Source organism: Pseudorasbora parva, chromosome 3 (genome assembly GCF_024679245.1).
Source record: "Pseudorasbora parva isolate DD20220531a chromosome 3, ASM2467924v1, whole genome shotgun sequence".
NCBI lineage: Eukaryota > Metazoa > Chordata > Actinopteri > Cypriniformes > Gobionidae > Pseudorasbora > Pseudorasbora parva.
Window position 1 is genome coordinate 44,499,816 of NC_090174.1, and position 22,744 is coordinate 44,522,559.

Genomic DNA, 22,744 nt, shown 5'->3' on the forward strand with positions numbered 1-22,744 from the left:
TGTGTAGCTTATCATTTCTTAAACAACCGTGTAGGAAGACACATCATGGCCATATTCCAGGATGACAAAGTCAAGATTCGTCAGGCTCAGATTGTGAAAGAATGGTTGTGATGGAGCATGAAGGATAATTTTCACACATGAATTGGCACTTCTGAGTCCAGAATTCATTGAAAGTCTTTGGGATGTGCTGGAGGATACAGAGTGCTGGACACATGCATTGTCAATACAAATCTTGACCAAAAATTGATGCACCTCGTTATGGAAATGAATGTTAAAATGTTTTTCCAAGCGGTGCATAGATTTTTGGTCAAAATCTTGAACTGACAATGCAAGTCCAGCACTTTGTAGCTACACTCCATCAGTTAGGGTTGGAAGAACTTTTGCCAAACATATAACATGCTAGAAACATAAAAATCACTGCAATAACAATCCAATCATTGACTATCAAAGATTTGCCTATTTAAATCCAAACAGCTACTCTTCTTTTTTTTTGGCCAGGCGGTGTAGTTTATCATTGCTGATTATTAAATTAATTTCTGGTCATGGTTGACAGATACAGTGCATGAGTAAGGCTTTTAGCACCTGTTAAAAATGCAATTGCCTTATTTTCCAAAATAGAGTTAATAATAATAATATGTTTTATTTATATAGTACCTTTCAGTGACCCAAGGACACTTATAAAATAGACAAATAATAAAGTACAAGCAAATAACAGTAAACTTAGAGCATTTCATGGTAGTTAATTATAGTGTTACAGCAGAAAGGGGAACCCATCAGTTGCAAAACAATGGAAAAAAATGAGTTTTGAGTTCTGTCTTAAAGGTTTGTAGTGAAGAGAACGTAGGGACCATAATACTGGACATCCAACCACCAGCAGACAGTTCAAATTTGGTAAAACAAGGAGGTTGTCTGAACTAGATCTAAGAATAATGGCCTGAGCGTAGGGCTTTAATAACTCTGCTAGATAGATAAGAAGGTGCTATTTGAACTGAATGTGATAGGCAGTAGAGAGCCAGTGTAGTTAGTTAAGGATAGAATATATTTTTTTGTTAAGGGCACGGGCAGCAGAATTCTGTACCAGCTGCAGGCAATTAAGTACTTTTAGCTAGCAGGCCACTAAATAAGGTGTTGGAATAGTCCAATCTAGAGGTTATGAAAGCATGGATAATAACAGTTTTTGCATCTTTAGGGTTAACTGAAGGATATAAGAATTCAGATTCATTTTCTGCCAATTTTAAATTGATTTTTTTTAATTGCCGCTGTGTAACAATCAAGAACATAATAACGTTGCCATTTTATTTAATATTAAAACCTCCTCACAAATATTTCTTCATATGTGTAAATATTTTCATTTATACACATACTAGCTGGTCCCTGATCATATTTTATCACTACGTGTGTGGGTATTTGAGAGGCTTGAAGGTGACTAATTTCTGAGAGAAATGTTTAAAAGTATATTTTTAATAGTTTGAAGAAATACTTCAAATACTAGTATTGGTATTATTCTATTTTATTAGACAATACTCACGAATTCATTTTCTTTCTTTTTTTTTCTTTTTTTTTTTACGAATTCATTTTCTGATGTCTGCCAGCCCATCGCCGTGACGTCATAGAGACGCGGCGGAAGAAGAGTGTTTTCGCTCTAAAGAAGCGCCATCTCTCATTGAATGAGCCAAGATTTAAAGTAGCCTTTATTTTCGCTTTCATTTTATATAATCGCAAACCTTATTTATCTGCTTATTACCTCGGCGAACAACGCCTAAGCTTTTGGCTTCAGGTTACGGTAAACGGTGAGTAATCGGTGGTGCCGACACCCCACATTTTCTGCATCGCGACACCGGAGGCCGAAACTGTTTATTTGTGATCGGTGCTTGGATTTGCCCGCTGGAACGGTGCGTTAAATGACCAATGCTAGTGGAGCTCTTCTTTATTAAACACTCGCAATTTAAATATATATAAAAATATCAGACTGGTATATTATCGACACTACAAAACCCTTTTCACTTGACATTTCCCCCCACAAAATTCAGAGTAAATGAGCAGAACAAAGCGCGTCGTGCGCGAGTTTACCCCTCAGCTCCAGCTCTTATGTGTGGACGTTGACAGGTGCACGGACAAATACAGCCTAAAACGTGTTAGTTTAAATTTAAGGACCATTTATAAGTAAAGTGCGCCACGTTGAAATGAACACCATGAGCTTACATCTGTAGTGTTTCCTTTGTTGTTGTTTTTTTCTCCTCCAAAGAGACGCCAGTCCAGTTCCTTTTCGTACGTGTACCAGGGGGTTTTGAGCCTTCTTGGATCTAATGACCCTCAACCCAGTGTTTTAAAAATAACTTACTTTTTAATTATTTTAAAGAGAAGTTACTGACAAAGATGCATAAGAGTATACGTTACAGTTCATTAGTTAGATAGTTAAACGATAATTATACGTCGTTTTTTCTCATCTCAAAGGCTCCCTTCAAATAATTGGCCTACAGTAAATCATATTTCCAAAGGATGCCTGTTTGAAAGTGCAAAATTAGAACGATTTATTAGTATTAATATTATTAGTGTTATTTAAGACACATACACAAATTGTGAATTGACTAGCACAGTGAAATTTGTTCACTACAAGTATGTACGTTAAATAGTGTCAATTCTCATTATGTGGGCTTTCATGTAAATGTTAATTGAGCCTATATATATATATATATATATATATATATATACTCTCACACGTAAAAGGGCTCAATTAATGAGAATCTCATGTGATAAGAATTGACACTATTTAATTTTTACTATATTGTTCACTATATTGTAGTGAACAAATAACCTGTGCTAGTTAATTCATACATTTTCAATCTTGGGTATTATTTGGAAATTCGTCACAGCACTAAAAGTAAAGTTGGTTGCAACTTTTGGTTCACATGTACAATACTGAGACTAAACTTTTTTTTAACAGCTTGCTATTTTTCACACTTTTGTTGTTTTAAGTTTGTCCATCTGGACTGTTGCTGATTTGTTTATGCTGAAAGTACATGTTCTTGGATCATGTTACTCCATACTCATGTTTTCTTTCATGCATTAGAGAGGAGGCAGGCTGGCGCAGGTCGTAGGTTGCTCCTGGATAATGAGAGACAGTGGCAGCAGCCTGGCTCAAACACACTGGTCCAATGAGCTGACGCTGACCGCAGGGCAGGAGGGTGCTGGGGGTGGGGGTGCCATTGGAGGTAGCCATTTAATGAACCCGGCCATGGCCCAACATGCCCTGAGCCCAGCCCACTTCAAACTGGGCCACAGAGAGGACGATGTCAGGATATGGGGTGCAGAATATACTGTCCCGGAAGTGGAAGAAGAGGAGGAGGAAGAGGAGGAGGACACTGTGGAGATGGAGAGTGAAGAGGATCTGGGGGACAAGAAACCTGACGGTGGTTTCCAGTCAAATGATAACGGGGATGAGGAGAAGTGGGGCTCGCCAGAGCACTCGCGGCTAGTGGTAATGGATGCCAGCGTTACAGGTGACTTTACCCACTGCTTGGCCCAGACTAGGCCCAGTCCGCTCAAAGAGAGGAAGCTTTATCGGTTGCGGTATCGGGGTCAAAGGTGTGTAAGCATTCGCTACCGTTTGGCCCAGAAATGGAGAGCTTGGCGCCAACGAGCCAAATGGGCAGGAACTATGGGATACAGGAGAGTACGCAGATTTCACAGACGCCAGCTCTCTGGTAATCGACCTTTCCAGAGACTGCCTGGCAGGTCATTGTTAAATGGAGACCCAGAAAGACGTTTGGGGACAGCAGAGAAGAGGGGAGCTGATTTATCTGGTGAGTATCAACACTTGTTGACGTTTGTATTATTTATTTTATTGTCTTTTTTGAAAGAATGTATACAAGTTATTTTGTTTTGCATTCGATAGCTGACTAATTTGAAATATGTTCAGGTTAAAGTGTATAATGTGATAATATTGTGTTTGGTGGCTATTGTGCTTTTGCTCATGGAGAGGTAAACTTGCTTTGTCTAACTCAAATTTGAGCAATTTTGGTACGTTTCCACAAAGAGGTACAGTACAGTACGAATCGAGACGGTAAACCATGATCTGGCTTGCATTTCCACCCCCAAAGTACCCTTACTTGATAGGCATGATGTATGCTGGAAAGCAGCGACAATGTCATTCTCGCACAAAGAAGAAAGCGACACAGTAAACCAGAATGGAGGACATGCAGAAGTTCTTGGCAGGTGGCATGGTACATTGCTGTGTGCTGATATTGTGTTGCAACAGTATTGTGTATCAACTGTATATTAAAAAATGGCGCCTCTTGTGTTGACATTCCCATGTAGCCCGCGCAAGTGAAGATACTCTGTCAACCAATCAACGTTCTGCAGTGAGTCTAGCTCTACCCTTTAGGTACTTTAATAGGTACCCAAACTGAAGGGTCTCACAAAGTGGTATGGTTTGGTATTTTGGTACCATTCACAACTTCTGGGCAATCGGAACGTACTGTACCATACGTACCACTCGGTGGAAACTAACCATAAGCAACAACAGTCCTGTCTGATGTGTATATGTGGTGTTGGTTTTAAAATATTGCTACTTGTGCTGGTAAAGATCTATTATGTAAACAATTATTAAATATTTTTATTTATAATAATTCATTACATTTATATAGCGCTTTTCTAGGCACTCAAAGCGCTTTACATAGAAGGGAGAATCTCCTCAACCACCACCAATGTGCAGCATCCACTTGGATGATGCGACGGCAGCCATATTGCGCCAGAACGCTCACCACACACCAGCTGATTGGTGGAGAGGAGACCGAGTGATTAAGCCAATCAGGATAGGGGGAAGATTAGGAGGCCATGATGGACAGAGGCCAGTGGGCAAATTTGGCCAGGATGCCGAGGTTACACCCCTACTCTTTTATCGAAGAACATCCTGGGATTTTTAATGACCACAGAGAGTCAGGACCTCGGTTTAACGTCTCATCCGAAGGACGGATATTTAAATATTGATTACTTTTTATTGTAAATATTTATAGTCTGGTTTAGTAAAGCTAGGTTACAGTAAATTACATTACATTTATGAATTTAGCAGAGCGTTTTATGAAGCGACTTAAAAATGACAACTACAACTAGCAATTCAACTTAAGGAGGCTAGAAGGCAGCCGGATATAATAAATAGTGAGTAGGAAAAAAACAACAGGATGCAGTTAAGTGCTCATGAAAGAGATTTCAGGGGTTTTCTTGAATATAGTCAGAGATTCAGCTGGATGGATAAAGTTGAGAATATGATTCTACCAGCAAAGAATACAAACAAAAATGGAAAGTCTGGAAAGTGATTTTGTGCCTCTCTGTGACGGTACCATGAGACACATTGACAGGATTAAATTGCATATTATTGTAATACTGAAGTCATGAAAGAAAGCATTCCTGGTTGTGATAAATGCACAGACTAGTACATTTATTTTTGTCTTTACTTCTTTACCCTTTGATTTCTTAGACTCATGTAGCACAAATGGGGTTCTAAAAGGAAGGGATGGTATCCATGGAGCAACCATGGGGGACAGGGAGGGACGGGCCTCCCCTGCAAACGTCCAGTCTCAGCGGGAAAAGTCCTCCCCACAGAATCAGCTTAGCAGTGAACACATCTCTTGTGTACAAGGTACAATATCCTTTTTCCAAAATATGGAACAGGAATTCGCGCCATGTATTATTTAATATTATATCATTCCATGGTCGTTCCTCTCTCACTCCTCCTCTTCCTCAGGCATTTTGGATGAGTTTCTCCAGCAGTATGGCAGCTTGATTCCCATCCACGTCGATGAGGTCGTGGTGAAGCTTCAAGAGATCTTCAACGAGAGTTTCTCAAGTCCTCACAGGTCAGAAATGGCTCATACAAGTCATAAGGCTTATTAAATCTTGAAATTTAAAATTTCAAACAGATAAAAGACGTGACTGACTTCTCAGTACTATTTTAATTTGTGCCTGTTTACAGGAAGGTAATGGTGCAACATTTAATGCAGTCCTACCAGCGCATGTCCGGAAGTGCAGTGATGCGGGGGTTTCGTGTAAATTACAAACGTCATGTCCTCACCATGGATGATCTGAGCACACTGTATGGCCAGAACTGGCTCAACGATCAGGTGGGCCTCTTGTTTAACAACATTATTCATTATTAATGTTGGATTATATTCGCCAACTGTGTGTACTTCGATTGTGAATTGTATCCTACATATAGAAAAACAATATACACAATTAAAGCCTAGTGGCATTAGGATTTCAATAATATTTTTGTGAAGAGAAGACTAAGACTTTTTCAGGAGTCTTTAATGAATTGAATTTCAAAAGAACAGCATTTTTCAAATAGAAATCTTATGTAACATTATAAATTTCTTTATGGTAACTTTTGATCAATTTTGCTGAATAAATATATTTATTTCTAGTATGATTTCTAACTGACCCCAAATATTTGAATGATAACGTGTGCACAGCTGGCTAATGAGAGGTCTGAAACACAATCTAGCTGGTGCTTATTGTGTTTCAAACAGTTTTGAGAATGACACGCTTGACTTTATTAACGAATGGGTGTACAGCTCATGCAGTGTACGACATTACATGAGGATGGTTTGTGTGTTTTATGGTAATTTAGCCTGTTTCCGATTAGTCAACATTATAAATGTGTGTATGCACCTATTTTTAATCCACTGGAAGTTTTGTGTGGATTAAATTTAACATGTAACGCTCTCAATAATTTTGTAACTACTATGGCAGCATCTTTTGCTTCAGTTTGTATAGAGAAGATATTTGGTGAATGGGGGGCCCTTGTACTGGGATTGTGCCGAGTTTGCTTTCTCTTACGTCTAATTCACTCCGTTGCCCAGGTCATGAACATGTATGGGGATTTGGTCATGGATGCTGCCCCTGAAAAGGTAGGACACACACACAACAGTACACAAACACACACACACAAGGAATTTGACTCATGACAAAGCCATTATATGAACTTGTGTCAAAGAGTTCAAATCTCTGTCTCACCATGTCTTGTTTTTTTTTTTTACTGGCAGGTCCACTTTTTCAACAGCTTCTTTTATGACAAACTTCGGACGAAAGGTTACGATGGGGTCAAACGGTGGACAAAAAATGTAAGTACTGTCACTCTTTCACAGCTCTTTTATTAATACTTCCACATTTTAGGACTGTAAAGTTAAGCAGCTAAATTGTAAGTAATTAATTCACCATCATTACCCACGTTATGAAGTTAATAATATAGTTATCTACCTATTTTTAACGTAAAAGCAGACTGGGCAGTTTAACTTGAATGTGCACAGCTTCCAGTGTCAGTCGCTTAGTTATTTTAGCTTCTGTTGTAAACTGGTACTTATCATAAACACTAGTTTGTAGCACAAATAGTTTTACTGTTTACTGCACAGTTACACTCTAGGTATTTACATATAACAGCTAATGAGTTGGAAATCTTCCTCATTCACAGGAAATGGCTTTCTTCCACATTGAAAATACGGTAGATACCAGAAAAATATTGTGGTACTACATGTTTATTTCATTGTTAAATCTGCTCCTTAGGTTGATATTTTCCAGAAGAAGTTCTTATTGATCCCTATTCACCTGGAAGTGCACTGGTCATTAGTGTGTGTCAATGTTCCTCAGCGTAGCATCACATACTTCGATTCTCAGAGGACCCTCAACCGTCGATGCCCCAAAGTAGGCGTTATCTGTTCTAATGATGGTATATTATTGGCAACATTTATTTTACCAATGCTTATCGTGTCCACTAAAAGGTTTTGTTTTTACAGCACATTGCCAAATACCTGCAAGCAGAGGCAATCAAGAGAGAACAGAAGGAGGTTTACACAGGGTGGAAAGGCTTTTTCAAAATGGTAGGGTGAAAGGTGTGTGTGTGCTTGTTTTTGTGAAATATCAGGACACAAATGTGTATAATGACATGGGTATGACACCGGTATTACATGGAGAGGGTGAAATATGAGGACATTACCCATGTCCCCACTTTTCAAAAGGCTTATACATTGTACAGAATTAGTTTTTTTTTTGAGAAAGTAAAAATGCAGAATGTTTCCTGTGATGGGCAGGGGCAGTGTAGGGGGATAGAAAATACTGTACTGTTTGTACAGTACTGTCTGTACTGTTTGTACAGTATAAACCATTTACCATTACACCTATGGAATGTCCCCACATTTCACAAAAACAAACGTGTGTGTGTGTGTGTAAGTAAAAGTATGAGAAAAATAATGAATAAAAGCAACTGGAAAGACCATTTTGTGTTTGTTTTGTTGACTTTTCTGTCTTTGGGATGTTCTAGAATGTGGCAAGGCAGAACAATGACAGTGATTGTGGAGCTTTTGTCCTTCAGGTAAGTCTTTTTATTTCTCATTAGTTATTTTAACTCTTGATTTTGTACATAGATAGGACGGGTGTAATATAATAATCTTCATTGGTGTCTTTTACTTGTGTTTTACGTGTTTACTCTTCTTATCGTTGTACTCCAGTACTGTAAGTGCCTGGCCTTGGAACAGCCTTTCAGCTTTGGTCAGCAGGATATGCCCAAGCTACGGAGACAAATGTACAAAGAACTGTGTCACTGTAAACTGTCTCTGTGAGACCATGGAAGAACAAGGGTGATCCATGACATCTTACTCTATTAAATAAGCTCCTCCAAGTCCAGACAGCATTTAGACGGGAGACGTGCAAACGTTTTTAAACCCTCGTTTTGTTTAATGACTTTGTATTTTGACTTGGTGAATGCCATACTCTGTTTGGTCCAGATGTTCCGTTTGTTCAGATCAAGACGCAAGAGGAGTTCTTTTTTCTAAACATGGGAGGAGGAGGAGTTAACCTCAGCGAACTGTTCATTAGGTGCCGCCATTTTTTTGGCAATTTTATTTTTTATTTTTCATCTTCTTGATGTCAGTAACTTGTATGCTAAAAGGTAATACCATTGACTGGTGAGGGAGGACACTTGCAGACATTTTAAAAATGTAATGCAATATTCATATACTGAGATTCGATATGGACCATGACACTATATGAGGATTTTTGTTTGTTATCAATATTGTTTGTCTGTTATGTATCTGTGCGATTTAAGATGCAAACGTATGGAGATGAAAAAGAGCAGCTGTAAATTAAACTGTTTTATATCTTTTGAGATGCATACGTTGTTGTAAGATGTACTAATAAAAACATAAGAAAATAATGATGCATAATCAATTTGTGCATTACTCATTATATTACAGTATTGTGACAGGCTATTGTAGTTTCATGTTTAATTTTATTGGTGATAATTATTTGAAGGTTTTTTTCTTATTACTGGTTTTGTTTAGTCATTTGCAATGTGGTTATGAATACAACAGTTAACTGTAAGTAGGTCAACAGTTTATGGAACAGGCTAATCATAATTACGTTTCAAATGTGCAACTTGCATTCACAATGCACAATTTAAAAATAGCTGGTGAAAGGAGAATAATAAATCAAAAAGAGGCGAAATGCGCTCCTTCACCTATCCATAACAGATTTCAATAAATATTTCCATGCTTATCAAATATACAAAAACAACATAGCCTAGGGTTGTTGTTAAAGGTCGGATGATTGAAACTCTAAGTCTGGATCATAAGGATTAAGTGTGCGATCCGTCGCCTGTTATGTAATTCAGTTCATAACGACGTTAATAAATTCAAGACCTTTGTTTTATATGATATTTCATATGGCAACTAAAAATTGCTAAATACATGTAGGCTACAACTGCGTCACTGTAGGCCAAGCGAATGGTATTTTAAGGTTTAGCTTTAGTCCAATTACATTTAAGATAGAGCAGGACTGACGTGTCGGGCACCGCCCATCTGAACGGTATCTGACACCAAAAGGCGGATACAATTGTTGAGTGACGTCTGTACTAGCCAATGAGAATATGCGAAGGGTGGGCCGTATTCTGACTGATGGTCGAATGCTGCAATCACAATTTTAGTAAGAAAACCGTGTTAAACTATATAAAACATTTTCGCGGTGTGCTCGCCCTTTGTGATAATGTCGGCAGAATATGAAGGGAGGTAGGAAAGCAGGAATTTAACGATCTTAACGTATTTGTTTGTACATTGGAGATCTTATGCGTACATGTTGTCAGTCGCTATGCGCATTCCGCTTCTAGATGTTGTTGGAAGTAGCTTGTGGTTCGTGATCTTGAATGTCGCAAACGAGTTGTAAAACCCCACTGGCGTTAGCATATGAGCTCTTAGCAGCACGGCCTGCATTAGGATATTGACGTTGACGTTAAATGATCTTTACTGTTCTGCAGCACAAAATAAAGGCGTAGATCACGTATGATGTGTTATGTGAATTAAATGCAGTCAATGATCATCTCGATACCTTAAATTGTCGACTTGATTGAGCTCTCATAGATCATTGACTGATCGACACAGCCCTCTTATGTGGCCCCGAAGTGAAGCATGTTTTTCCTCTCCATTCATTCATTCGTACATAGATAAAACTCATCTTCTGATTTTTGCTGGCTAAATATATTTTCATTATAAAACTGTACATGGAAGTGTAATGTTCAAATTTTGTGTTCTTAAATGGTTGACGATATATATATATATATATATATATATATATATATATATATATATATATATATATATATATATATATATATATATATATCTTATTTCAGTATTTATTGTGTACCTTACAGTGTTGATTTCCCTTGAGAGATCTCTCTGTTATGAATAACTGACAGGTGCTAACGTAACGTGACATTTCTTTGCAGACCTAGAGACAATGGCCCCGAGGGCATGGAGCCAGATGGAATCATTGAAGTAAGTTCATTAATATTTTTTACATTTAACTATTTTATATATGTGTATATTTCCTCCTACATGTCTCTCTTGGCACAGCTTTAGGAAGTGGGTTGGCACTGAATGTGCCATCAGTTGTTTTGACTGTATTCTCACTGTGGGGGTCAGCGATTCCTCCTTTATTCTTTTTTTGAACAACTGCCAGCCTTTTATGCTTTTTGCATAATGTAATGACAAATAGCATTTTTTTTCATTTTGAGATTAAGTAAAGATTAGCTAATCTGTGGTCTTTTGTATCTTAATATTCATCGAATTACTTCCCCCCCTGTAACTGCAGAGTAACTGGCATGAGATCGTTGACAGCTTTGATGACATGAACCTGCGTGAGACTCTGCTCAGGGGAATCTATGCTTATGGTTTTGAGAAGCCCTCTGCCATCCAGCAAAGGGCTATCCTCCCTTGTATCAAGGGTAATATACCTTTTAAGAATATTATTTGAAAAAGAAAAGCTGTAGATTATTTTGTTTATTGGAGCACTCCATATTATTGGATGCTCTATTTTGGGTACATAATATGCAAAATGATCAGCAGTGTTTGTTAATTTATAATTGTCATTTAAAGGTTGCTTTCTTATCTAGAGTGATATCTTCGCCAGTAGCGATGCAGTAGTATAACTGTTAAACTGCCATCGTCCTCCGCATGCTTGAAGGACATCCCGTACTATCAATTAGGTCATTATTTGGGCATTTTATGACCTGTTGATGTTTTTTTTCTTTCTAGGATATGATGTCATTGCACAGGCTCAGTCAGGAACAGGCAAGACCGCCACCTTTGCCATCTCCATCCTGCAGCAGATTGATGTAGAGCTGAAAGGATCTCAGGCCTTGGTCCTGGCACCCACCCGTGAACTGGCTCAGCAGGTTAGCGCTGTCTCTGTGTTCATGTTCACTGCTTTTGGTTCACTTGCTTCAGAACCGCTATGTCAGCAGTGCAGCTAAACTATACTGTTGAGTTCTCTTGATAACTTGGTTGTCAGAAATGGGCAAAATATTTTTAAACCTTTTTTCCCTTTAAACCCGTTTTTAAAGGAAAAGTTTGTAATCTTGTTACATTTGTTAATTCTTATTGAAAGTTCAAGTCACATTTATTTGTAGAGCGCTTTTCACAATACATATCGTTGCAGACATGTATCTTTTAGAGTACTTTTGACACAGACATCCCTGATAACAGATTAATGTCCATATGTGTGAAATGTTCAGTTCTAAGATGATACAAATCATGCAGACGACTAATATCATGTATTCATTTAGACAGAAACTATGATCTCATTAAAGCAATTATTACAATTTGTGATCATAATGAGTACAATATATAGAACATTTGGCAGTGGTGCATGCTGATTCCGATTTGTTATCATCTGAATTAGGGTTGGCCGATACAGCTAAAGAATTTATCACAATATATTTCATATCATTTGGTATCGATAACTAATGAGAGGATTTTTATGTAACCCTTTTTAAAAAGATTTTGAATTTAGCCATTGTATAATAAACCAATATATTTAGGTAAATAACAAACTTAAAATGTCAAAATAAACTTTAAACAAACATCTTTCTTATATATTATATGAAGTATAAATAAGAGTTACAGAAACTTTTGGCATGTCTCCTGAGGCCACATTATGGCGCAGTGAGCATATTATTAATATACCACATTAAATTGTTTATTCAAAGCAATGAAGTAACATGACATGAATGTAACATGAATATAATTGTGTAAACTATTATAAAATAAACGCCATCATGTAGAATATATGCAACAGTTAAAGATTTTCATCTAGAAAATGTGCAAAATATGCATTCTGCGTGAGTTGCTTTTTTCCGGTTTTGATGTGTTCTCTAATATTTTGAATGAACAGAACAACACACCAGTGCCACATCTTGTGGGTTCAACTGAAAAAGTTAACAAAACATTAAAATGCAACAATGACACTTACAACATCATTGCATATTGTGTGCCACTGATAAAGCTCCCTGACGTACACCTACACGTTTTTTTTTAAAGAGGTCATGAACTAGCTTTTTCTCTGTTTTATTATACTGTTGTTTGAGGGCAACTTATGATGTTTGCATGGTTTTTACATTCAAAAACATCATAATGAATAAGTACTTGGCTATTTTCTGCCCCAGTTTTGAGGCTCTCTCCTGAACGCTCCGATTTTATGGGCCACACTGGAGACTTGGAAGTAAACGCCCACAGCTAGGATTGGATAATATTTGCATATTAAATGAGCTTCAGCTCCCTGGCGAGTACATGTCAGGGATTGTTTTGAAGCGTGTGGGGAAACAGCAACCGGAATAATTCGTCCCACAGGGCTCGCGTAACGTCTTTATCAAACAAACACAATGATTCATCTCTCATCCACCTGTGATTGATTGGAATATTATTATTATTATTTTTATCACTTGACCCGTCCTATCGGTGAATTATAATCACGAACAGTACACACGGCTTGCATGCGTGTGCCCTTCAAATATCAAGTCAAGAGGGTCGCGGTCAGAGCTGATTCGAAAGACCGCCGCCGTTCGCCAGTTTTTGTGTTTACTAGAAGCACTCAAACCCAACTCGGCCGTCGTCATTATGGCCCCGCCCGCTGACTCTAAACACGATGTGATTGGCCCGTCCAGATTGTGAGGAATACAGCTCAGATGGGTATTGAGTTCCTAGACGACACTTGCGGGCAAATTAAATTTGCTGCCGCTAGGGTGCATCTAAATTTCTAGGCTAGGCCAGTAGGCCTGTACATTATTATTTAATGTACACGAGTGAGGTCAAGTTACACGTTTTAGTTTGGATTTTATTGTATACTGTGCATTTGTTGCAATGTGCTAAATAAATATTTGCATTATTTGTAATTGATTATTTGAAACTTTAATATAATTTTTTCCAATTGCAATGCCTTGATTTTTAGTAAAGTTACAGAGTCATAGCCATAAATGCAAGTGGTACTAATAATTGTCATAATTTCTTTCGGTGTTTCGGTTTTCGGCTTTGGTTTCCTCTTTTTCGGTTTCAGCCAAGAATTTTGATTTCGGTGCATCCCTACTGACAAAGTTTCTGCTCGGTATGTCATCAGCACGCTTCAGAATATGCCAAAACTAATAGTTTGATTGTTGGAACTAAAAACCTAAAACTGTAAGCCATAAAAGACCACAAATCATCCAAATGCCACATCCAGGTAAAAAAAGAGTGCACAGAGCCCTACTCATTTAATGAAATGTATATCAGTTCAGGGTTTGTGTGTGTATAAGAGAGAGAGAGAGAAAATGTCAGTATTTCATTGAGACTTGAGATTAAATAAACTGCTTAAGTATTGTAGAGCTTGTAGTATTAATTTTCACATGCAGTTACACACTGTCGGTAAAAAACAACAAAGTGGCTACTAAAAACATTGAGTGGCTGGTAGATTTTGATAAAAAAGTTCATTTCCATCCCTGGTGCTAAGTTTGTTCAGTTAGACACGTACACATAATCAATGCGATCTGTAACGATGCAATCACATATTTAAAAAAAACATATTTTACACACATAAGTGTGTTGCATCATTCCTGTCGGACCCAATATAGAAGGCGCATCATTGTGTTTTTATCTAAATATGTCTGCAAATCATGTCTCAACCTCTATATTGTTTACACACGATTCCGCGGTGAAGCGGAAGTGAATTAAACAAACAAACGTGCAATGTCTTGCGCATGTGAGCTGGAACTGGCATGTTTCGATGACGTCAAAGGTTGGTGTATTCTGGGATTGAGGGTTTTCTGAGCCCGGCATCAATAAAAGATTTTCTTTGACTAACAAGGAGTTTTCCAGCTTTAAAACTCAAAGGGTATTCTTATATTACCATGATCTTTTATATATCAAAAGCTCAAGGGAAAGTTGATTTCTCAATTCATCATCCCATTAATTCAACGAATATTCTTGCCCTTTTTATTCAATATCTTTTCATTGCAGGCAGACAAAGCATGCGTCTGTGTGTTCTGATGTCACATGGCGCAACCAACCCTCACAGCAGCGCAACTTATTGCCTGTTTGCTTGTCATTTTTCTCTAACGTTATCGATGGAAGTGTACCGTCTACAAATATCGATACTGTTATCGATACCCAGGCCTTGCAGGGATTGACGTCATCTCTTCACAGGTGTTGGGGCATCTTCATAAGAGGCCAAACTGAGCTGGCATAATCTCTGGTTACCTTCGGGATGGGCATTTCTGAGACTGAAAAGCAAATGGAAAATAATTAGAATAGTTGCTGTTCATAACATTTCAAGCTAAAGATAATCATGGGTTTCATCATGAGAATGAACCTTGAATCTGGAAGGCTATTCCAGACTTTAGGAGCCAAATGCAAAAATACTCTCCCTCCTTTAGCGGACTTGGATGTCTTTGGTAATACCAAAAGTCCAGAGCTTTGTGATCTTGAAGAGCATGATGGACTGTAGGGTGATAAAAGATCAGTTAAATACGCTAAACCGTTTAGAGCCTTATAGGTCAGTAGCTATATTGTTTTAATAGCTTAAAACAGAACCTTTCGGCACTCCATAATTAACTAATATTAATTTAGATAATTCCCAGTTTAAATGAACAAAATGTTAGTGGTCAGATGTACGTACCGTCTAAACCAGTGGTTTTCAAACCTGTCCTGGATGCACCCCAGCCCTGCACATTTTGTATGTCTCCTTTATCAGCCGCACCCAGTTTAGTTCTTAAAGTCTCTACTAACGAGCTGATGAGTGGAATTAGGTGTGATAAATGAGGGAGAGACACAAAATGTGTAGGGCTGGGGTGCCTCCAGGACAGGTTTGAAAACCACAGGTCTAAACCACATTAATGCCTGTCCCTGAGTACCGGTGTAATTTTTGAATCAATCTAAGAGTATGTTATGATCTATAGCAGGGGTCTGCAACCTGCTGAAGTGCCCTTTATGTTTCTGAGTCAATCACTGCGCCACAATCTATATGAACTCTTTCCCCGCCAAACATGGAATTTTCCGTTATTTGTGATAAAATGCTTCCCTGCCAAACATGGAATTTTCCAGGTTTCTGTGTTTTCACTGTTAGATGCTAGAGCGCTATTAGCATCTCCTGAATCGGTACAGAATCTCTTGATAAAAACACAGGCGAAGACGCAAAAAAAAACAAGCGACTGACTGTATGTACATCATATAAATCAAAACTGCTAAATGTTAATCAATGAAATGTTGACTCAGATCGAGCTATAGGACTGCAAGTATTAGGGGTGTTGATGGACTCAATCTAGTCCATCTGTTTGATCATCGTTCTGAATCTGATCTGGATGTAGTCTTTGACAATAATTTTATTTTGTTCAAAATGTTGCTTTTTGTTATGAAACTTACCCATATTTAAGCCTTGAAAAAAAGGAATGTATGAAGCATGCCATGAAGAATGTGTTTTGTTGTTGTTGTTTTTTTACAGCAGAGGGTCCATTCTTTATTTTGGCTTGACTAAAAATTGACCTTTTTTGCAGGAAGGAGGACAATTGAGCAGGCACAACATTTTCTAGTATTTTAGACCGTAATGGAAGATGAGGTTTAATAACTGCCAGCTTGAATGGTCTTGGGACATGACCTAGAGATAGTGGAGTTAATATTGAGAAGAGGCCCTTCTAAAAGGTAACAACTCTTACAGTAATTTAGTGGGTATTGGATCTAATAAACATGTTGTTGATTGAGATGCAATACGTTTATTTAGCTTTTGTCCTATAGTTGTAATGCAATGTAATTGTTCTTGAGGGACAATACTTGAGGCTGAATCATATAACGCTTTTATAGGTTGGACGTTTACATTGTTTCTGATGCTTTTGATTTATCTCATTGAAAAGTATAGTTATTATTATAGAATATTCAGTTCATATTATGTCAGATTTTATTTGTTAATTTAGCCACTGTAGTGTACGTGTGTGTTTTGTGTTGTGGAGATGCTCAGCCCTGGCAGCTATTAGAGCCTTTTTTGGCTATCCACTGTCTTTCCATGCGATTCTAAAGACCTCTAAATCAGTTTGTTTTCTATTTGTGCTCTAGTCTATGAGATTCTCATTCTCGCATGTGAGTGATACCATGGTGCAGTACTTTTCTCTCTAGCTTTTTTTTCATCTGGTGTGTGCAACCCTTTCTAATGTACTTGAGAAGATCGCACCCATGCTATGTGATAGTGAATGTTAGTGATTTCATCATGCTCATTTGTGTTTATGGGAGCACTGTTGAGACCGATCAAGTAGGTTATTTGTTAATCTATCTTTAGTGGTTGGTAAAATTGTTCTACTTGTTTACCTGCTTGATAACATGAAGTGATATGGTAAATATCAGCAGTAAGTACATTACTATTCTTAGGATTTAATGAATCGATATTGGTTCTTCTAAATGAGAATTCATTAAGAAATCTTTTCTCTCGCTCGCTCTCTATTTATTTATTTATTTATTTGCCAAGTATGGTAACCCATACTCTGAATTTGTCCTCTGCATTTAACCCATCAAAGTTAGTGCACATACATAGTAGTAGTAAGTAGTGAACAACACACACACAGAGATTGGGAGTTTAGGTGCCTTGCTCAATGGCTCCTCGGTCATTACGTGCTGGTATTGAGAATTGAACCTGTTGGTATTGAGATGGTAACCCTTTGGTTTACCAGTCTGACTCTCTAACCATTAGGCCACAACTTCCCCCAAATATGTTTCTGTCCACAACTTATGATTTTCTCTGTTTGTACAGATCCAGAAAGTGATTCTGGCTCTTGGAGACTACATGGGTGCAACATGCCACGCCTGTATTGGTGGGACCAACGTGCGCAATGAGGTCCAAAAGCTGCAGGCAGAGGCACCGCATATTGTAGTAGGAACCCCAGGTCGTGTCTACGACATGCTCAATCGAAAGTTCCTCTGTGAGTACCGAGTTACTGTGAGATCCATATATTTGTTATTATTGTTCACGTTATTATTGTTATGCCATATTTGTTTTTTGTTTTTTTTTCTTCTCTTCTAGCATCTAAGTACATTAAAATGTTTGTGCTGGATGAAGCAGATGAGATGCTGAGTCGTGGTTTTAAGGACCAGATCTATGAGATTTTCCAGAAGCTCAGTACCAGCACACAGGTTAGGATATAAAATGACCACGTTTCCTGTGTGTGCTGTTACCAGGTTGAATATTTCTATGGGTCTCTTCCGCGGAGAAAGCAGTTGCTAACAAGTGGCAAGTTCAAACTAGAGGGACATTTAAAGGAATGCGGTAGAATCATACCACTTATTACACAGCAGTTCACCACATAAATAATAATGGGTATAAGAGAGATTAATCTGAGATGAAACGGTTTTAAAATCGGTTTGTTTTATAATCCATTAGTGTACAAAACAATAGCCGCAAAGCAGCAGCAGCTGCAGCTGGATTTGTATGAAACGACTCTGCTATACCGGTCATATCAATATTTGATTAGCTCACCAAACACAACTTCCACGAGAAAAAAAAAAAACTTGAGCCTGTGTTTTTAGCGGATGTTGTCGGGCAATAACATCACTGGATGGCAGGATTGACCAGTCAGAATGAAGTATTCAACAGAGCTGTGTAATAAGTTTGCTTGTAAATGTGATTGAACATGTTCATGTTAATAGGCCTTAGGATGTTGTTCTTGCTTCTGTCCTCTAGGTGGTGCTGCTGTCAGCCACCATGCCGGCGGAGGTACTGGATGTCACTACCAAGTTTATGCGAGAACCAGTGCGCATCCTGGTGAAGAAAGAGGAGCTCACCCTTGAGGGTATTCGTCAGTTCTACATCAACGTTGAAAAAGAGGTACAGATCTTGGGTTATGCAAAGCAGCTACAGAAATTCATGAATTGCATGCATGAACACACCATCATTTATTAGTGATTTTGCATTGTTTTTGACCAGTGGCTATTTATAGGTCATTGTGTTTCTCACCCTGCTTTGGTGTGGATATTTGTATTTTTCAGGAATGGAAGCTGGACACCCTGTGTGATCTCTACGAGACTTTGACCATCACTCAGGCGGTGATCTTCATCAACACACGCCGAAAAGTAGACTGGCTCACAGAGAAGATGCATGCCAGGGACTTTACTGTCTCAGCCCTGGTAAATACTGAAAGTGCCACTAATGTTAACGACGCTAATTGTCGATGCTAATATAGTTTTTGTGAACTATAGTTATTATTTCCTTTTTGAACAGATCCGCCACTACCTAGATCTAAGTGTGTAGCTCTGAGTATGTATAACACAACTGAGCATCCAGTATTTTCACATATGTCAGACATTCAACATTTGTCTTTTTATAATTTGTTACATTTTTATTTAAAGATGTCGTGAACTGGCTTTTTAACTGCTCAGTCAAGCCAAGCACGTTACAAGCGCCTCCCTGTTTAAAAGTTTCGGGAGTCGGCCCAATTTTCAACAGCATATAGGCTGTTCCCTATTGCCAAATCATACACAGCCACTCAGTATTATTATTAGGCTATAGCTCAGTGGCTGCAACCATACAGCGTGCACATACACTGTCACACACGCAAGGGCGTAGGTTTTGATTTTGAAATTGGTTGGGACACCCACGGATGCTGAGGATTCAGGAAATGAATATGATAATTTATTAAGGTTAATATTGACCTTAACAATATGTTAATTCATGAATTATGTAATGTTACAAATAGCTAATAAAGACAAGGAGGCAGTTTAACTGAGATTTTACTTTACTCCATTCATAGTGCAATGCAATACGGTGCAAAAAAAATGAGAACGATTTTGCTTACACCAAGCAAGATTATGGCTGCTGTTCTCTGCTTTTTTGTAAAAAAAAAAGAAATTACACAAATAATGTTTTCTTTCTTTTTCCTATCTGAAGATCGCTGCCTGCAACATTGAAAGCTCCAGTCTCTGTTTAGCGCAAAAGCTCACGCGATTACCGGCTCGTCGTGCCGTGTACCAGCTGCTTTGACACTATTATCAAGTTAACTGACTCGTAGCGTGTGCAATATCTCACGGCCTCCTGAGTGTCCGAACTCGCAGTGTACGCTACCTTAACACATTTTAGCATTCATTCTGTACACAGATGGTCTGAAAGGTTCTCATATAAAGATTGTTCTGTCTTTGCAAGCATACTATAATGAAACCATGAATGGACTGAATGTAAATAATGTATAATACTGTTTGGTTTGTAGTAATCAGGCATTGTGTGTTGTCTTTGTCAGCATGGAGACATGGAACAGAAGGACCGAGACCTGATTATGAGGGAGTTTCGCTCTGGTTCTAGCCGTGTCCTTATTACCACAGATCTGCTGGTTAGTAAACGCATCAATGCATTGGTCTTACTTCATTTGTTCTCATAATGCAGTGGATTACATTCAAAACTAGTTCAGTTAGCAGATGAGGTCACCAGGCTTCCCTGACGCCATAGCACCCTCTAGTGCTTTGGAGTAATAATAGTATCTGGTATAAAAATAGTGTGTTCTGCTATGGATGGGTCATACTGTCCTTCCCCATAGCTCTAAGCACACAACAAAATAATTGAAAGACATTGGACATAAAGGAATATACTTCTGTATGCTCGAGTTGGCTTTCATTTTCTCGCATGCCTTTCTCATTCATAGGCCAGGGGTATTGATGTCCAGCAGGTGTCTTTGGTGATCAACTATGACTTGCCAACCAACCGCGAGAATTACATTCATAGGTTTGTGTTTGGTTCATCATTATAACATTGAGTTTGACTTAAGCTGATGAATTGTTTCCACTGCCATTTGATTATTATAACCAACTTGTGTTGTTTTTTGTGATCTTCTCAGGATTGGTAGAGGAGGCCGTTTTGGCAGGAAAGGTGTGGCAATCAACATGGTGACAGAGGATGACAAGCGTACTCTGCGGGACATCGAGACCTTCTACAACACTACTGTAGAAGAGATGCCCATGAATGTGGCTGACTTGATCTAGAGATTTATTTGACCTGATCTAGATACATCCCCCCTCTCTCCATCCCCACAATCTCTCGCTTTTTCAAGTTTAAACACTTCTTAATGGAGTAGGGGACGTGCAACTCCCTGCTCTTCCACATTTGCAAATTAGTCATTTTATTTCCCCCAAAGCTGAACAAATTTTTATAAATCTCAGATGCTGAATATACATCTATTTATCTCCATCAACACTCATAATAAAATTGTAAAATATGGGCTCAGCCATCTTCTCTTATGGAGAAGAGCAGCATGTTCTGTCACTCTGCTCTCGATTAGTCATTCAGATCTAGATTTTTATTTTATTTTATTGTTTTATTATATATAGCTGGGAATCATCACTGACATGCATTGATGTTCCTTTAAAGCACATTTTACTAATGTAGTAATGGGCCATGTGGTAAAAGTATGCTTGCTTTTAAACCAACATGAAAAGCATCAGAAAGGCATTTCTTTCGGATCCAGCTACTGGGACTGTAAGGTCCATGTAGTTACTGCACTTGCTTGCTGTACTGTTTGCTGTAAAACTGTGCCAGAGCTATTTAGTCACCCATGAACAGTATACAATATAGGATATCCAAGTATTGTAGGCTTCCTTAATTTATATATTTGGAAGTCCTTACTTGGATTAAATTTGACTGAAGAATGTGATAAAACATAATTGGATTGTTTCAATTTTCTTTTTCTACATTTAAGTTATTTTGTAAGTGTATTTTGTTTTTGGAGGAGGGGGGACATTTCAATAAAGCTACAGCATAACTAGTCAAACTCTCCTTTTTCTCCTTGTTATTAAACCGTTGGCAAGTTTGATTGTTCTTTGCAGGTTCCAGTTGTTAAAAATTCTCTGGGGTAGCCAAGTCTAATGATTGTACATTGGAATCTATACAAATTAAACATTTATTTACAGTCTTGTTTTAACCCACTCCCTTTTTTATTATCAGGGTTTCTACCCAATTTAAAGAACATTAAAAGAAGTTCATGTCAAAGATGTATATTTTTTAGAAAACATGAACATTTCTTCATGAATCTCATTGCCATTCTTTCTCTTTTTTTGGAAAAATATATTTTATTACACAAAAATTGCGCTTATGTTTTACCCAACTAATAGTTGTACGTAAAATTCAATTGTAAGAAAAAAGCCAGTCAGCTGCGAGATACTGTAATGCCAATGTTCAACACTGGAGGGAGGCTCCCCACAGCAGATCTGAAACTTTAGTAGGCATCAACAAACAAATATGGTAGCAGTATCCAAAGACAGAGAAATCGTAACCTATAAATCAGGTGGGTTTTAAAGTGTACGGTTTAGTAGAAAATTCAATCATCTGAAGCTGAGGTTCTAACCGTAAACATCACATTTGAAGTAAATACTGTTTACGTTCGGTCAGCGTCAGAATTTTTTTCCAATGTTGCTTCTCAACAAATGTAGCAAATGCATGTGTGTAATGGCATTTTAAGTTGTTATTAGGAATTGTACTGCTTTTCAAATCAGCCACAAACTTTTAAATGAATCTCTTTTCCTCTCTCCTCTTCATCTCCATCGCTATTTGGTGGCACCTTACCATCCCCAACGGCCGTGCTGCAGTTTCTCGCACAGCGTAGGTGGCCTTCTCTGCCTCCCCAACCCCCCTTCCGTGGTCATAGTGTTTGTGGGGCATGGTGATTTTGCAAGTGGGAGGCTCGTAAAGGCCTGGCTGGACTACCGGGCAGTGTGATGGATGGAGGGAAGGCCGCAGACTCCATTTACATGAGAACAGAAGCCGGAGAGCGGCTGAATAGAGGGGCTTTCAATCTGCTTGTCATTGAAAAAGCTTAAGAACTTTCTCCAGCGACTAACCAACCCCCCTACTCCTCTGCTCTCTCTCTCCCTCTTACTTTCTTCTTTCTTCTCGACCCCCTTTCCCCCCCCTTGCTGTCTCTCTTGCTTTTCTTCCACCA

General features: G+C 38.3%; 3 protein-coding genes across 6 annotated transcripts in view; 2 read left to right on the top strand and 1 right to left on the bottom strand.

The window, feature by feature from the left end:
• The first annotated feature begins 1,606 nt into the window (after positions 1-1,606).
• Positions 1,607-9,216, top strand: senp3a (SUMO specific peptidase 3a). The gene is made up of 11 exons (XM_067439074.1): positions 1,607-1,790; positions 3,071-3,803; positions 5,477-5,638; positions 5,744-5,855; positions 5,972-6,119; positions 6,858-6,905; positions 7,041-7,118; positions 7,558-7,695; positions 7,788-7,871; positions 8,312-8,362; positions 8,499-9,216. Exons 2-11 carry the CDS (start codon positions 3,113-3,115, stop codon positions 8,607-8,609), a joined length of 1,623 nt encoding a protein of 540 aa, XP_067295175.1. The 5' UTR covers positions 1,607-1,790; positions 3,071-3,112; the 3' UTR covers positions 8,610-9,216.
• Positions 9,217-9,943: 727 nt separating this feature from the next.
• On the top strand, positions 9,944-21,715 carry eif4a1b (eukaryotic translation initiation factor 4A1B). Its single transcript, XM_067439075.1, has 11 exons — positions 9,944-10,052; positions 10,769-10,817; positions 11,134-11,266; positions 11,577-11,716; positions 17,581-17,749; positions 17,851-17,960; positions 18,508-18,651; positions 18,813-18,950; positions 20,057-20,146; positions 20,456-20,535; positions 20,648-21,715. Exons 1-11 carry the CDS (start codon positions 10,030-10,032, stop codon positions 20,790-20,792), a joined length of 1,221 nt encoding a protein of 406 aa, XP_067295176.1. The 5' UTR covers positions 9,944-10,029; the 3' UTR covers positions 20,793-21,715.
• Positions 14,822-22,744, bottom strand: part of mpdu1a (mannose-P-dolichol utilization defect 1a) — a 30,544-nt gene continuing 22,621 nt past the window's right edge. For 3 of the 4 annotated variants that reach the window (XR_010904407.1, XR_010904406.1, XM_067439078.1), the window contains one exon: positions 14,822-15,070. The gene's annotated coding sequence lies outside the window, so the exon portion shown is untranslated. Of the gene's footprint in view, positions 15,071-15,159; positions 15,289-22,744 lie in introns of all 4 variants that reach the window. The other variant, XR_010904405.1, reaches the window with a different exon arrangement.

What these genes read in the sequence shown, in the direction of transcription:
- senp3a (XM_067439074.1), top strand. Translation starts at nt 3,113, where the DNA reads ATGAGAGACAGTGGCAGCAGCCTGGCTCAAACACACTGGTCCAATGAG. An exon ending in GAGGGGAGCTGATTTATCTG is followed by an intron (nt 3,804 to 5,476) that starts GTGAGTATCAAC and finishes TTGATTTCTTAG; the next exon opens with ACTCATGTAGCACAAATGGG. An exon ending in GGAAAGGCTTTTTCAAAATG is followed by an intron (nt 7,872 to 8,311) that starts GTAGGGTGAAAG and finishes GGGATGTTCTAG; the next exon opens with AATGTGGCAAGGCAGAACAA.
- eif4a1b (XM_067439075.1), top strand. Translation starts at nt 10,030, where the DNA reads ATGTCGGCAGAATATGAAGGGAG. An exon ending in AGCCAGATGGAATCATTGAA is followed by an intron (nt 10,818 to 11,133) that starts GTAAGTTCATTA and finishes CTGTAACTGCAG; the next exon opens with AGTAACTGGCATGAGATCGT. An exon ending in CCCGTGAACTGGCTCAGCAG is followed by an intron (nt 11,717 to 17,580) that starts GTTAGCGCTGTC and finishes CTGTTTGTACAG; the next exon opens with ATCCAGAAAGTGATTCTGGC.